The 16,350-nt window shown below is 33.0% G+C and overlaps 3 protein-coding genes across 3 annotated transcripts; 1 reads left to right on the top strand and 2 right to left on the bottom strand.

Moving 5' to 3' along the window:
• Positions 1–363: 363 nt before the first annotated feature.
• Positions 364–1,486, bottom strand: LOC114172972. Its single transcript, XM_028057146.1, has 2 exons — positions 1,312–1,486; positions 364–1,183 (listed from the first exon to the last, which is right to left on the bottom strand). Exons 1-2 carry the CDS (start codon positions 1,369–1,371, stop codon positions 605–607), a joined length of 639 nt encoding a protein of 212 aa, XP_027912947.1. The 5' UTR covers positions 1,372–1,486; the 3' UTR covers positions 364–604.
• Positions 1,487–7,616: 6,130 nt separating this feature from the next.
• On the top strand, positions 7,617–11,051 carry LOC114173393 (putative transferase At4g12130, mitochondrial). The gene is made up of 5 exons (XM_028057760.1): positions 7,617–8,295; positions 9,672–9,925; positions 10,076–10,174; positions 10,263–10,421; positions 10,508–11,051. The coding sequence occupies exons 1-5, from the start codon at positions 7,826–7,828 to the stop codon at positions 10,750–10,752; spliced, it is 1,227 nt and encodes a 408-aa protein (XP_027913561.1). The 5' UTR covers positions 7,617–7,825; the 3' UTR covers positions 10,753–11,051.
• Positions 11,052–11,207: 156 nt separating this feature from the next.
• Positions 11,208–14,740, bottom strand: LOC114173392 (LRR receptor kinase BAK1-like). The gene is made up of 4 exons (XM_028057759.1): positions 13,874–14,740; positions 13,424–13,684; positions 12,424–13,308; positions 11,208–11,917 (listed from the first exon to the last, which is right to left on the bottom strand). The coding sequence occupies exons 1-4, from the start codon at positions 14,298–14,300 to the stop codon at positions 11,436–11,438; spliced, it is 2,055 nt and encodes a 684-aa protein (XP_027913560.1). The 5' UTR covers positions 14,301–14,740; the 3' UTR covers positions 11,208–11,435.
• Between the last annotated feature and the right edge of the window lie 1,610 nt (positions 14,741–16,350).

The raw sequence follows: 16,350 nt of genomic DNA, 5'->3' as shown, positions 1-16,350 counted from the left end.
AAGTGCAGAACAGTGTGAGACTCTGAAGCGAGAAAGGTGAGATCCAAGAACAAAGTGAACTTAACTCCCCTAATAATGACAACATAGTTCACTGCCTCAACTCATTCCAGTAACAACTGTGTCTCATATTTTCTGTTACATGATTTTGCCAATTACAACCATTATTCAGCAGCCAGTGTTCTGGAAGGATCTGAAAAGTTGTTTCGTGTTGTGGATGCCCTGAGTTGAGTACTGGAAACCACGACTTTTCCAAATACAAATAACATAATTGAACATTGCATCTTAAGGCGTCAAAACTCTGATCAACTTTTCAACTAAATGCATGACTGTTTCTAACACGACCGCAGGGCAAACAAAAGAACAGACAGAGGAACAAGGAATGTTTATCATTTTCTAAATAAATAAACAAATAAATGCAATGGTTTCTGATACACCAAAGTTCATCATGTTACAAGAAAAAAAGAAGCCAGATAAAAATAACTACTAGTTTTTGCCCCCTTCTCACCGTCTAATAACATGTTTAAACATGGATCCTTTGCTTTATATCCATACATATGCACAATCTCTATTTACATAAGAGAAGAATTGAACATATATATACTGTTCATCTCCGAATGAAATGCACGTCCCCTGATCGTTGATCAACATGCTTAATCCATCTACGTCCCGTGCTATTACTTCCACAGGCAGACACGTGTGCCATGTCGAGTCCCTTCCCCACCGGAAGAAACGCCGAACGAACCACGCGCCGAGAAGAACCCTGCGCCACCAAGCTCCGCCATATGAAACCCTTGGAGGTTGAATTCGCGTTCTTGCAGAGCAACACAGCGCCTTTGTTACTCAACTTCGCCAGCCTCAGCACGCGCGGAAAGTCCTTCCTCCGGGAATCCACAACCAAGAAGTCCACGCCGACCAAACCCCGCATCGCCTCCTCCGCCTCCCCCACCACGATCTCCGCCGCGACCCCTGCCTCGCCCATTCTCTCCGCGTACTCCGACCTGGCGCGCTCGTCGGGAACCACGCACACGTGCCTTCCGCACGTGTGCGACCGCGCCACGGCTAGCCCGATGCTGGTGGCAATAGGCCCTCCCTGCGACCACGTCTCCACTATGAGCTGCGCGTTCCACCCCGCTGCCATCGCGGAAATGAACTCCGCCACTCCCGATTCGCTGAAAACCCGACACTGCACGACACGAAACACAGAAATTACTTTAGAACACAACACTCGGAGGTAATCAATAACCAATGATTAATAAAAGAATAAAAAAGAAGCAACGTTTGAATTGAATCGATCAAATAATCTATACTTACAGATTGAACTGTATGGATGTATGCTTTGGATGCTCTCTCAGGTGACCAGGTTAGTTTCATATTGGGTGTGATGTGTTGGTGTTGGTGTTTGTGTTGGTGAGAGTGTGAATTTGGAAAAGAAGGATTAAGGGTGTGGGTTTAATTTATGTAGGATAGGCGCAGGGGATAAGGGTTGGGTTTAGACAGAGACCGTTGACTTTTCATGCTTTGCTGATTCAACTAACGTATGGGATTACGATGGCGGTGGGGTTTGGGGGCGAAGACCAACACCCTTTTTCCACTCACATCTCTTTCTCGGTTCTTTCTTCCTCAGGTGTATGACGTGGCAATTTGTGAGGGGAAATTCATTTTTTATTTAACAAAATAAATTTGAAAATGGTCAATATATATTATATAAATATTATTGGAACGAAAAAAAACAGTGACTAGTTTCCAAATTTTTGATTGCCTATGTTTTGGTGGTTTTAGATTGTTCGTGGTTGGCATGCCCTTTTCATAAGTCGTGTTTTAGATGCAGTTTGCGGCCTTGCCGATAAATCCGACTCTCGTCATATTGGTCATGCAACAAAAATATCCGCGTTCCACAAAGTATCAAACTTCATTTTGTTCACACATGTATCATATTACTTTTTATTTATTTAATTTTATCATTATTACATGTATATATATAAATAAAAAAAGCCGTATGAAGAATGTTGTATATATAAATATTTTTCTATGTTTTCTGTTTCATCTTTACAGTATTAAAATGTGACTTAATATATTTCTTTTTCAACATATAAGTCAGTGACATCACTACAATTAGAATTTTAGGATATTTAAGCAAACAGCGTAGATTACTAATATATGTAACTAGTAATTTAATATCTAGATTGATATTATTAACATTCGAACGTTAAAATACATAAACTGTGGTTATACTTTAGCCAATGTGGATATTTATTAAGCAGTAAAACAGTTTATGCAGAATATACCGTTTATCACTGAACAATCTATTAATACTTATCTGAGGATTTGGAGGACATATTTTACATAAAAAAAATATTATAATTTGGTTGGTTTTAATTCATTTTTTTATTAGCTAATGTGAAGAAATGTTTTATCTTTATGCTTGGGTTCACGTTAAAGAAGGTGATTCAGTTTGCGAATAAGAGCTTTACAGGCTTGAAAGAAAAAGACAGTAGAAGAATGCAAAAACAAGGGTCAAAAGTGAAATGGTACGAATACGTGGAAGTACAAAGTGGAAAGAGGATTAAGATTGGTTCCAGAAGGAAATTGAATCGAGATCACTGCATCCCTAGCTAATAATTAAGAAAAAGGCTATTGAGTAAATGATATTTGGTTAATAACTATTCATTTAATTATTTATTAAGAAAAATATTAAGGATTATTATTATTAAAAAATTATCAAAATATAATTTATCTACCAAGAATACAGACCTAGGTCTTATTCAAACGTGTCAAGCACTTGCCAATAAACAACTCTGACTAACATCTTTAACTTTACTTCTGAACCTAGAAGCGTGTATAACCTTGTATGTAGCCATTTTAGACTCAGTATAGTTGATAACATTCTCTAATAATTTAATTTTAATAAAAAGGTTATTGTTAATTAGATTTAATTAAAAAATTATAAAATAGAAGAGAGACTTGTTAAATTTTAGATGCAACCTACAGGAAAAAAAATCTTTTAATTCTGGTCATACAGGAAAAAAAAGGTCAATGTTGGCTATGTTAATTAATTAACGTCAGCACTTAGGTTCTCACGTTCCTTTTATCACAATTACTTGACCGGTTGCCCTAAATTTACTAAATCAATTAGTTAAATATGTTTAATGAAATAAGTTTTAATTGTCATTGTTCTTTATATTTTGTTTAATTACTATTAGTATTGAATAATACAATATCAACAAATTACTCCTTCCAATATTTTTAAGCGTTGTTTAAGTTATTTTTAGAGAAATACAAACATAATAAATTTTCATGATATTTATAAGATTTTTTATTTCTAATAATAGAAAAAAAATATTAATATTATTTGAATTTTATAAAATTAACTGTTAAATAAATAAAAAATATCTAAAAATAAGGCACTTAAAAAACAGAAAGAGTAATTAATAAATAGAAATAATTTCTTTAAAAGTATCCTATTGTATGGAATCTTGAAAATATTAAATGTTCTTTTACATATCAAAAAATGTTTAAATTGTAAAAGAAATGTTTAGTTATATTTTAATATTTCTTGAAACTTTTACAATTTTAGTTTAAAATTCAGAGAATTTAAAAATAAGTAAAAGTATGAGTGAGCAATGTATTAGAAAATAACTTCACATGTTGTCGAGAGAATATCATTTTTCACCTCCACGAGGAGAATAAAAATATAAAAAAATTGAGATTACAACTTTTAAAAGATTATAATTTTACAAAAAGAAAGATAAAGTTAAAAAGGCTTCACGCATTTTTTTTTAAATTTATTTTATCTAATTGATTGAATTTATTAAAAATTAAAATTTTGAATGTATTTAATATTTTGATAAATGGCCTTTTTTAATTTTTATCCAATTTTTAATAAATAGCAAAATTATGTTAAAAAACGTGTTAAAACCCTGAAAAATATATATGTTGCTAATATTGATCTAAAAGTATTACCGTCAATACTAATAAATTGTTCCAAAATAAATTTTACATATTAATTATTTTTCTCTGATCTTTATGTAAGATAAAGTGCCATTCTATTTTATTATAATACTAATAATACAAGTTTCTTTGTAAAAGTCGTTATTTTTTTTTATATAATTACTTAAATTTTTAAAATAACACTTCCACGAGATGGAAAAGTACGTTTTACTATTAAGATTTTTTTTTTCTTTTTAATTACAATCTGAACAAGAGAAGGGGTTCTTTGACTTAAAGAACGGGACGCAATAAATGGTGACCAACTTTCCTACTCTGAATCATCCAACAAGATATGTTGGGTTATCTATTGAGTATCTTAAAAGTTTATTTTTTTATATTTAAAAAAAAAAAATTCTTGTAAATATAAGATTAGTTTTATAAGTAATTAAAAATACAAAATTACGAAGTTATAAAATTAAATTCACAAATATTAAATAATATAATATTTATATCCATTAATTTTTATCAATCCATTAGAAATATCAATCTTGATATTTAAAATAAATTTTATCATGAACATTCAGCGTACACTTTTTGGTTGTTGACCCTGATCTTTTATAACAACCGGCCTCAGTCCGTACTTTTAATATATTCTTCCGCCGTTCATATTTATAATCTGCTAAAATTTAAACCATGGGCTTAGTTCAACGTAGTACTATATTTGTTTTCTCCGCGGAGAAAGAATCAGTGTTTGGATTTCAACACTGAAATACAATTAAACCAAATAACAATAAAGAATATTTCACTTTGTCACTCAAAATCGCATTTAACTTTTTAATCTAGTTGTTATTTAAACTTGTTTATTTTATTTTCTTATTTACTCCATTTTGTTTCACAAAAATCAAATAAAAAAAAAAACCACAAGCATTCTTCTTCAAATATTGATTGAAACACATTTTGAATTATGAGACATGAGAAGTGACTTTGAAAAGTTTTTTCTGGTGACAGAACCTGATCCATACGCAAAGTATCAAACTTGTGAGGGAAAGTTAGACAAAACAAGATGTGAAAAGTAACGAGATTAATATTATTATTGTATGTAACGTGTTTTCTGTGGATTTGTGGTGGTGGGTGGGTGGTGATGCACTAATGCTGTGTGAGTTTTGTTTATGACAGATGCATGCATACATGCAAAGCAAACACATGTAATGCAAATCCTTTTGGTTGTTGTACAATGAACACAGATATTTACTACGATGAAATGAAATTAATTACAAAGAAGATAGTGTTCAAGTGAAACAGAAACAACAATGCTACGCGTCGTCGTCGCTCACATTGCGCAACAGAACTTACTTTTCTGGAGGTACCTACTAAATCTGTCAGTCACTGGGTTTTGATCAGCAGCAGCAGAAAAAAGGTATTGGGAAAGAATCACTTCTCCCCAAATTTGGTCATAACTTCCTCCCATAATAAATGCTTATGTAAAGTTAATATTATTTTTATAAAATTAAATTATTTAAACAATAATATTAGTATTTATTAACCCCGACAATAACATAAGAAAACTCAACCAACACTAGTTAAAAATATAAATTTATTAGGAAAGATGTTTATCACCGATCATAAAAGATAAAGTGGTCACATTTTGCATTAAACATCAAATTTATTTTCATCGGTTTAATTCATGACTTGTAATAATAAGTTGTTTACTATGAATTAATTTTAAATGACACGATGGTGTGTTTATTTGTAAATGATGGATTTAGAGGAAGAGCGAATAAATGTGAAAATAAAGTTTTTATTCATTTATTTTAAGGATTTTTAAAGTAAGTGAGTGTATTTAGATAAGGTTTATGAAATTTGTGAATGAATTAACTAGATAATTTTTTTAATAGATTATTATTTTTTACTTATAATTAAAATTGATATATTATTATTATTTATTATTTATTATTGTTATTTTTATTTTTATTTATAATAATTATTAACATTTATTATTATTATTATTGGAGGTGAAAATGAAAGTATTTAAAAGTAAATTTTGTGGAAATTAATGAATTATTTGATGAATGTAAAGAATAAAAGCAAGTTTAATAAATTAAAATGTAAGATTACAATTTTGAAAAAAAATTTGAAAATAAAGTTCACAAAAGTTTGCGAATAATTGAATGGATATGATAGGAATTGTTTTCAATCTAGTCATCTAATTTTTTATTCAATTTAACTCCATATTTTTTAAAATGATTTAATCTTGTCTTTTTCGATTTGAGACCAAATTGATAAATAAGTTTAATTACAATTTATATATATTTTTTAAGATATTATTTTTTAATTTATACATCAAATCACTATACTTAAATATTCAAATTATTTTATTTCTTACAAGTGTAAAAAACTTTAAGAGTAAAAAATTACAAGGGTAAAATTGCAAAAAAAATTAATTTGAGTATTGAGGTGAAGTGATTTGATGTAAGAATTAAAAAAAAAAAAATATTTTACATGTATAGATAAGTTGTAATCAAACTTAATAACTAATTTTTCCCCAAATATGAAATGATAAAATTAGATCGTTTTAAAAAATAAAGGAACTAAATTGAATAAAAAATTTATATAAATGACTAAATTAAAAGTAACAACTAACACTATCACATGACACGATTATAACCTGTCACGTGACATTATTATAATCTGACACATGACAATTTATATATTTTTAAATTTTTTTTAAAATCTACGACTTTGTGTCACTTGTTAACATCAACTTAAGGGAAATTATCAATTAAACATTTTTAAATAATTTGATAACTAAATTGAATAAAAAAATAACAAGGAGACCAAAATGAACAAAACTAAATTAGAAGAATAAATAAGTAAATATACCTTAAAATTATTATAAAATAAAATATAATAATAATTATTATCAATATTATTATTAAAATTATTAATTTTTTCAATACTCTTAATTTAACAATTAGTATCATTTTTTCACCATATTTAAAAACATTTCACCATATAATTAAAATTTAAATAAAAGTTAAAGAATTCAATTAAAAGTAAAGAACATGTATGTAAAATGATATATATATATATATATATATATATATATATATATATATAAAACAATATAGTAGGAGAATTTTTTTTTTTGTGTTTACATCTCATTTCCCAGTTTTACCTTTAATTTCTGTTTTAAAAATTAATTATTTTATAGATAACTAATTTTTAACCATTTCTATAAAATAAATTTTTAACAATTGTTTTGAAAATATTTTTTGTGTATATATATTTAATTTTTTCAATTTTACTTATTATTTTAAAAATTAATTATTTTATAAAATAGTTTATTTAATAATTATTTTAAAATTTAATTATTGATGAATTTTTATGAAAATTGAAAAAATGAGAACATACATGCGCTGTGCAATAGGTCTGTATTTTCGCTAATATAGTTACTGCTAATCCCTTCACCTTTGTGATAATGAAATTCAACCCTTCTCCCTCAAATATATATGTGCAACTCAGCACTATTCACTGAAAACAATCCTCGAATATATTTACTCCACCATTTCTCCTTGGTGTCACTTTGCATGCTCGGTAAGAAAAACGGTTAATTAGGATTGATTTCACAGGGTAAAAGAATTCTCTTAAAAAAAGTAGGGTACACACAAATAAATGTAAGAAGCCACGCGAAGTTGAGTAAAGGCTCTAGCCTGGTCAGGAGCGGACGAGTGGATTCTCTCACACGACTTTCATCGAACACCTATCCATCTCCAGCAACGTGTCCACCGCCCAACAACCCACGCACCCAGCCAAACCCAACCTCCTTTCGGTGGTGCCTCACCATCACCTTCTTCTACTTTACCATCTTCTCCTTCTTTCCCCATAATCACCAATCCCCATGAATCGCGTAGCATTGGCCAAATCCCTTGCCCGCCGTTGCAGAGGCATTCACCACACTACGTGGAAGAGTTTCGGTAACCGTTGCGAAAGCCAGGTCCAAAGTGCCGGGCCCTTGGGCTCTCTTCTCAAGTCCCGTTCCGTTATACGGTTCCGCGGGCCTGACACCCTCAAGTTCCTACAGGGCCTCCTTACCAACGATGTACGGAGGTTGGGTGACCCCATTGGTGAGAAAACCGAAAACTTGCCCACGCCGAACGTGCCTGCTACTTCGGTTCCTCCTATTTATGCTGCCTTATTGACCCCTCAAGGGAGATTCCTCTACGACCTCTTTCTCTATAAGCCTCCCACGACGGACACCAAGCTCGATAACACCGGTTCTGCTCCTGAGTCCAATTCCGATAGACCCTTTCATTTGTTTGCTGACGTGGATGCTTCTGTGTTGGATGAATTGTTGCAAACCTTCAACAAGTGAGTTTAAGCTTTCTGTCTTTTAGTTTGGTTTATTTGCTCTGTTATGTATCATTGTTTCTTTTCGTGCCATTACTTTGATTTAGACTTAATTTCTCAACTTCACCTCTGTGTGTTTAGAAAGATAGATGATACATGTATGGGAAGGGAGAGAGAGAGAGAGGAGTTACTTCACTTTCCATTAACAGTTAATTTTTGCTTTTTTTGCAACTCATTTTTATTAGTATTTTCGCAATTCGCACTTGGACAGCTAATTATATATCCCTGGCCTTAAAAAGGTTATATTTACCATGATTTCTGATTGATTGATTCACAGAATATAAGTTTTAAGATGAAAAGTACATAGAAATCAAACTCTTATTAATTAGATGAATTTTTAATTTTTAAGAGGAGCAAGTACGAGTAGAAGAATATAGAATTGTTCTTGTGTTCAATCCTTGTCACCAAGCTTAACCTCATGCCAACCACTAATGAGTCTTCCAAACACACTAAGGAGCATTGAACAATCTTTGTGTTTTCCATTTATAAAATAATACTCCGTTTTTGTTTCCGTGACTAGTGCCCTAGCATTTGTCTTAAATCTTTAGCTGGTAGACACTGAATGGTATAGAACTGTTAAAATCTAATAGGATTAGGAAAAAGAAACAATGAAAAGAACTGGACAGATATATCCCAACAATCTTATTCAGCAATCTCAGAAGGAACACATTGGATGAGAAGGTGAGGTTCCAGAGCACCCTAGACCTCTCCTTAAAAGTCTCAGTTAATTAGTAACCGCCTAACCTCCTCTCAATTGTTCTGTCCCTCTTTTATAGGGACCTTTTACGTAATTCCCATCTCTACTTCTCTATTTTTGCACCTTCATATACCATTTTATTGCATCCATTTGTCGTGGTTATGTTACACTGCATATGCATGCTATAAATTTTGATGAACTAGATATTTAGCTGTGCACAAAGTAGATCGTTTGGCTTGCCTTGGCATATTGTTTTTGACGTGATCAAAACAAGTAAGTTCGTGTTTTGGTTATGGTTTTTGGTTGCAGTTGATCTTCTTCCTACACTTATTGGTTTTTATTTCCTAGTAGAAACCTATCATTTTAGTGCTGCAGATACCGGTTGTATTACAACCGAAAATGCATGGTATAAAGTGTGGTTACATTACACTGAATATGCATGCTATAAAGTCTGATGAACTAGCTTTTTAGCCTCTGAATATTGTGGATCGTCTGACTTGCCTTGGCATCTTGTTTTTGACGTGATCAGAGCAATCCGGTTCATGCTTTGGTTGTGGTTTTGGGTTGCAGTTGATCTCATTCCTTGTTGATTTATTGGTTCTTATTTCTGAGCGGAAACCATAACATTTTAGTGCTGCAGATACCGGTTGAGGTCAAAGGTTGACATTGATGATGTTTCAAGTGATTTCTCATGCTGGCAACGTTATGGTACTGGCCTTCCCGAGAAGTCTTCACAAGTAGAAGAACCAGAAGCAGCCTCTGTTGGCTGGGGTGCTGGTGTCGATAGTACTGCAATGTCATCTTCGCATGGGAGTGATAGTGGGTGGCAATGGTTCAAGGATCCCAGATTGACCTCTCTTGGTTTCAGAGGGATCTTCCCATCGAATATAACTCGTTAGTTAGCTGTTCCATAACTCGTTAGTTAGCTGTTCCTTCGCTGCTAGTAACAAAATGTGTCTATTTATCATGCAATCTTTTGTACTATTGTGACAAATCTCCAGATATTTAGTCAATAAGAGTCTCCTTCATCTCTATCTGTTTCAGCCCCTCTCATTGAGGTTGACAAAGAGACCGATGAACAGAATTTCTTTATGTGGAGAATAGAGAAGGGAGTTGCTGAAGGATCAACAGAGATTCCAAAAGGTATGTAGGTTTCCTTGTGAAAACTCATCCTCAATTGAATTCATTTGATCAAAGTTCGGTGTCTCAAATATGTTGTGATCACGTCCAGGTGAGGCGGTACCGCTGGAGTATAATCTTGCAGGTCTTAATGCAATTAGCTTTGATAAAGGTTGCTATGTTGGCCAAGAACTCATTGCTCGTACACATCACAGGGGGGTAATTCGGAAGCGGATAGTTCCTCTAAAGTTTTTGGACAACGATGGGAAAGGTAATCCTACAACCAGTATATGGCTTCTTTGGCGTTATATATTATTATAATGATGTACTCTTAGCCTTCCTTTTCTGCTATTCCAGAGTTAGTAAGCAAAGTCATTCCAGGCTCAGAAGTAATAAACACAGCATCCGGCAAAAAATCTGGTACAGTGACTACTGTCCTAGGATGTCGTGGTCTGGGGCTCTTGCGATTAGAGGAAGCTTTAAAGGGGTCCAGTGCCTTGTCCATTCAGGGACAAGAGGATGTGAAGGTTGTCGCTAGTAGACCTGATTGGTGGCCTTCTGAATGGCTTCAAGATCATGGACAGCACGCTGCTTTTGCCTAGGATGCCCAATGTCGTTCAAAGCGCAAGTAATTTACGAATAATTTGTGAATGGGAGCGTTCATGTAATCCTAAGGCTTCCTGTGGGTGAGTGGTTGGTAAAAAAGGGAAACGATAACGACGGAAGTTCTTGTGAATTTTCTTGCGGAATGAGTTTCATTTTAGGAATATGATTGCATGTTACTTTTCTCTTCATAGAACCTTAAAATAGGATTATTTTGTGTTTGCTTGCGTAGCTATTAGGAAGGAATATACTATACCACACACATTAACATAAAACAATACTTTGCCAGTTGTTTCAACGTTGTTTAGGTATGAGCTAGTAATTATGCGGCAGAAAAGCTCTAGAACATTAATTTTCAATTATACAAGTTTCCATGTGTATATAGCTCACGGTAAAGTTTCTCGCAGTATCAAGAAGAATGTATTTCAAGCTATTCAACTATAAACCACGAGAGTGGGCTGAGATCTCAGGAAGCACTGTAATTTACAAAAAAACTGAATTAACATATTTTAACTATCCCAGTTCGTAACAACAGGAAAGGAATCCATTTAGATCCACAATTATTTGGCAATGGCTAGTTTTAGAGTATATAGCTCAACGAAATAGTAGCATGTATGAAACCCAACCCAACTATCGGGAAGTGTTTAAACGTCTCCCAATACCAATAGACAGTAGTATATGATTACAAATGAGCAGAAGACACACTCAACTCCTGAATCACATCCACCACGGTTGGTCTTTGGTCAGGAGACTCATGAGTACACTGTATTGCAAGCTTCGAAAGTGTGGCTGCTTCAGATTTAGAATACCTTCCCCTAAGATTTGCGTCCACAGAATCATCAAATCTGAAAGACTCAACTGCTGTCCGTATTGAACTACCTATTGTCGTCTTGCCAGATAAAACTTGAAGAATAATAACTCCAAATGCGTATATGTCACTCTTCTCAGTAAATCGTCCGGTGGTAATGTATTCGGGAGCCAAGTATCCCATTGCAGCACTTACTTTAAGAGCTGAGAAAACAACATCATCTGCAAGAAGCTTAGGTAGTCCAGCATCCATGATCAATGGATTAAACTGATGGTCTAGGAGAATATTTTCCACTGAAATATTCTGGTGAACTATTGTAGGCTTGCTTGCATCATTGCTGTGAAGATATCCAATTCCTGGTCATAAATGATAAGCAAATGTCATACACAAAGCAGATATTATACAGAGTAATAAATTTGATGCTGCGTGTCATTCAGTGTTCCTGAACTTCAGAATTGTAAGACAGTCTTAATTGTTTGAATTATTGCATTGTAATAATTAGTCTCCTCCGATGTCTTCTCTGCACAATGATTATTGCTGGACTTTTTTGTCAGCTCTAATTCATTTGCATAAACATAAAGGACATCACTGGACTTTTCTTTTTGGCAGGAAAATTTTCTTCCGTACCGTATGCTGCAAGAGAATGCAGGTAAGGAAAAAATCTAGATACATACAGGTACTGTGTGATGTTATCCCATCAAAATCACTATTTCATCTTATAACTGTTGCTTTCATTTCAGTAACTAAAATTGGCAGAATTTAATGAGATGAAATACCGATTTTGATAAGATAACAAGACCAATAACACATGTGATGCGTATTTAAGTTTTGCTGAATAGGTAGGTAAATAGCAGCAACTAACCCTTTGCAATGCCGTTGATGATAGAAACTCTTTTGGACCACTCAAGCACATGGTCACTTCCATCCTCCAAGTCAAGATATTGGGAAAGGTTACCCATGGTGGCGAAGTCATAGATAAGGAAACATTCACCTCTACTCCTTGAGCAACAAAAACCTCTCAGCCTAACAAGGTTTTCATGTCTGAGAGAGGTTAGTAAGTTCAACCCCTTTACAAATTCGGCTTCCTCGGTTTTACAGCATGTCACGCTGATGCTTCTAATAGCCACAAGAGAACCATCTCTAATAACTCCTTTATAAACTGCTGAGAATTTGCTCTTACCAAGTAAACTGGCTTCCGAGAAATACTGTGTTGCAGATTCAACCTCATCCACATTAAACCTGAATTGACTTAGATAATCATTCAATAACCCACCGGCATCGGCGTTTTGACCGTTAGACAAATGATCCCACCCACTATAGTACTCAATATTAACAAGTGCAGAAGGACTTTTTGTGTACAATTCTTTAGGCTGGTAAGGACTAAGTTTCCCTTGAGAAGAAGAACTTGATGTATTGCTGATCCGTTGCTTTTGACGGCGGTATCTGAAGAATGTCAAAAATCCAGCACATATGAATGTAAGACTAACAGCTATAACACCTCCTGTGATGACAATTTGGGGAAACCTTGATTTTGAACAATGGGTGTGGTCACAATGCAACTGAACATTTGCAGGCTCTGGGAGAGCCTTCGAAGAATTACGACTTTTGTGTTGATCTCGATCCAAGGTATCAATATGGTTAACGTTTAAATCCTGATCTTTGTTGCATGCTCTCAAAGTAGAAAACTCAACTCCACATAAACCCGGGTTGTTTGCACCTTGGAATCCTTCCCCAAGTCTCTTCAATGCTTCATTTTCATGATAAAAAATTCGATCATTATACACAATACACTAAAAGATAGAGAGAAGTGCGAGGAAAATAAGTTAACTTCGTTACAAGGAAAGAAAGATAGAGAGACATACCCGAAGGAACAATTCCTGATAAAGAATTGTTCTGAACGTCTAGAACTTCCAAATGTTCAAGATGTGCTAGTGTTGCCGGAACAGTACCATTAAAGTTGTTGAAGCTCAAATTTAGCCTTCTTAACTTCTCTAACGTCCCCAAGCTAAGAGGAATCTGACCAGTTAACTTGTTATATTGCAAAGCAAGAGTACTAAGCTGCTTTAAGGAACCCATCTGTGTCGGTATATTCCCCACCAACTGGTTATCACCCAACTGCAGCACTAAAAAAAAGAAAAAAGGACACAACTATTAATTGGGTTCATTTCAAGAAACTTTCATAACCACCAGCGATTTGCAGCACTAGAGGCATCTTGTTCATACAGAATAAACTCAAGACTCGCAACAACTTATCTCGTAACATTAAACCTCTGAAGAAAAACCTTATACCAAAACAATTGTATATAGCTTACCCTGGAGACTAGCCATGTTGCCGAGCTCAGGAGGAATAGTTCCAGATAAACTATTGACGTCGAGATAGAGATCAACCAGATCAGTGAGATTTGAAATGTGTGGGGGTATCTCACCGGAAAGGTTGTTATAATGCAAGTATAAACCTGACAAGCATTTGAGTTCAGCCAGTGCTGGAGATAGCCAACCCGAAAGACCCTTTCCCTGCAAGGAGATGTTGGCCACTTTCTGGTTCTGGTTGCACGCAACCCCTTCGAACAAGCCACTGCATGGGTTACCGTCACTGATCCACGAGGCTAGGATCTTGCCATCTGGGTCCAGAGAGGACTTCAACTCCATCAGAGCTCTAAGCTCCGCAGTTCCGGCAACCACACGAAGAATTACAAATGAAATCAAAAGAAACAGAGAAAGAAAGCGAGGAACTTCCATATCTGGTTTTTGAGTGTGGATTTTGGAAGGAGAGAGAACTCACACGCGTGTGAGCTTTTATCTCTGGTTTGAATAATCTAAGTTTGAGTTTGGTTTTGAAATGTGCCGTAAAAAATGTAACATGTTGTTGGTCAACTTGTTTGAGCTTTGTTTGTGGACTTGTTAGAGTGAAACTTTGTTAGTTAGTGGTTATAGACGGAGAAAGAGGGTATGGAGGAGAAGGATACTGAGAAAGGGTGCATAATTAATTGAGTGATTTAGTAACTTTTTGATGAGTTGGTGACAGTGGGAAGCAGGGTTCACATTGTATCATCATCTTTGTGACTGTTGCAAGAGAAGAAGGTTTTGGGGGGAAATAGGATTTTAATCATAGATATCACTTATTATTATCCCCACTCCTTGTTTCTCAAACATTTTTGTATCGTCTAATTAAAGTCTGAATTATTATGTGGGTATTGCGGACCCCACCACCTTTGACTATTTCCTCATCCAACTTTTTTAACATTCAACCCTATTTCCTGCTATTATTTCTCTGCATCAAAATAAATTCAAATATGGTTTACGTGTCCATTGGGTTGATTGAGAAAAAGAATCAAATTAAATACAGTGATTCAAATTTAATTTTATTATGAACCTAAATCATTTCCACCCATAGATATTTACAGTTATTTATCTCAAATTATTTTACTTAAATGATTTAAGTTTATTTTAAAAATATAAATCATATTCATATTTGAAACTCAAAGCAATATTAGGAGTAACAGTAATAAAAAAATGGTTTGTGTCGTTGATCTTATTCTCTCTCTTTTTTATTTTTAAAGTTTTCCTCTTAGAAAATAATACTTAGGAAAACATTACATATACTTTATAAGAGTTTTTGGGTTTGTGGTGTATATATGTGTGTGTTTTCATATTTAAAGAGTTTGTAGGTCAAGGAAAGTAACCTACCCTTAACCTAACTTTTGGCACCTATTATTGGAACTTTACAGCTAACAGTGAAGGAAGTATAAAATAGAAAACTCTGAAGTAATAATAAAAGAAGGATTTAATTTAAGTTTCTTATGTAGAATGATTTAATTTAAAAATTTTAATTTTAATTTAATGAAAATAGCTTAATTAAATTATTTTTTGAAATTAAAAAATTAAATTGAAAAAAAAAATTAAAAATCTAATTGAATTGAAAAGAAAAATAATTAAATATTTAATTGAATTTTTTATAAAAACTAGAAGAAAAAAGATTTTAACCTTCTTGATTCTAACATTTGATTCTAACGTGTACATCCATTTTTCACTTTCTTTTAATCTAATTACATTCATATATTTTATACTTTTCAAACATCCCAACGTGTTTTTATTAAATAACACTTGTTTATTTTATATTTTTAATGATATGACTTTCAATTCTCTTATTTTATTTGTAATTTTTAACCTTTTAAAATTTAATTTCTTATTTAAGTTATTGTCTGACATTTTCAAATAAAGTAAAGAGAGTACATACCACTTTAATAAAATATAAAAAAGAAGCCGGAATTAATTACAGAAAAATGTGACTATCTATTTAAATACTAAAAATATAATTTTATTTAAAAATAGAAGAAAATGAAAGATTGTTAAGTGTCATTTAGTCCTATCTCCATAAATTAAGGGTGATTAATTATTTATTAATTATAATGCTGGATAATACTAATTTGAAAGAGAATTTTATATGAAAGAGAGAGTTGACAGATTAATTAGACTACTCTCCAATTTTCAAACCTCAACTGCATTCCAACCTCTTCTAAAATAAACTATTTGACAAGGTTATGCAAAGAGACAAAAACACAACTGTTTCTGGCACTAAGATTCTCTCCAGAAAACAAGATCAACACGATACATAAAAAAAAAGGTATTTACACAATAAAATAATTAATATTTTTATTTTAGATGAAACACACATTAATGTCGAGACTTTTATATTTATAATATAGTAAAAGATAAATGAAGGCTAATAATGAGAACTATGAGAAATATAAAATGTTTCTTAAACTGTTATTTTTATTTATTTATTTAT

Source organism: Vigna unguiculata, chromosome 2 (genome assembly GCF_004118075.2).
Source record: "Vigna unguiculata cultivar IT97K-499-35 chromosome 2, ASM411807v1, whole genome shotgun sequence".
Taxonomy (NCBI): domain Eukaryota; kingdom Viridiplantae; phylum Streptophyta; class Magnoliopsida; order Fabales; family Fabaceae; genus Vigna; species Vigna unguiculata.
This window is presented reverse-complemented; position numbering and strand designations above follow the sequence as displayed.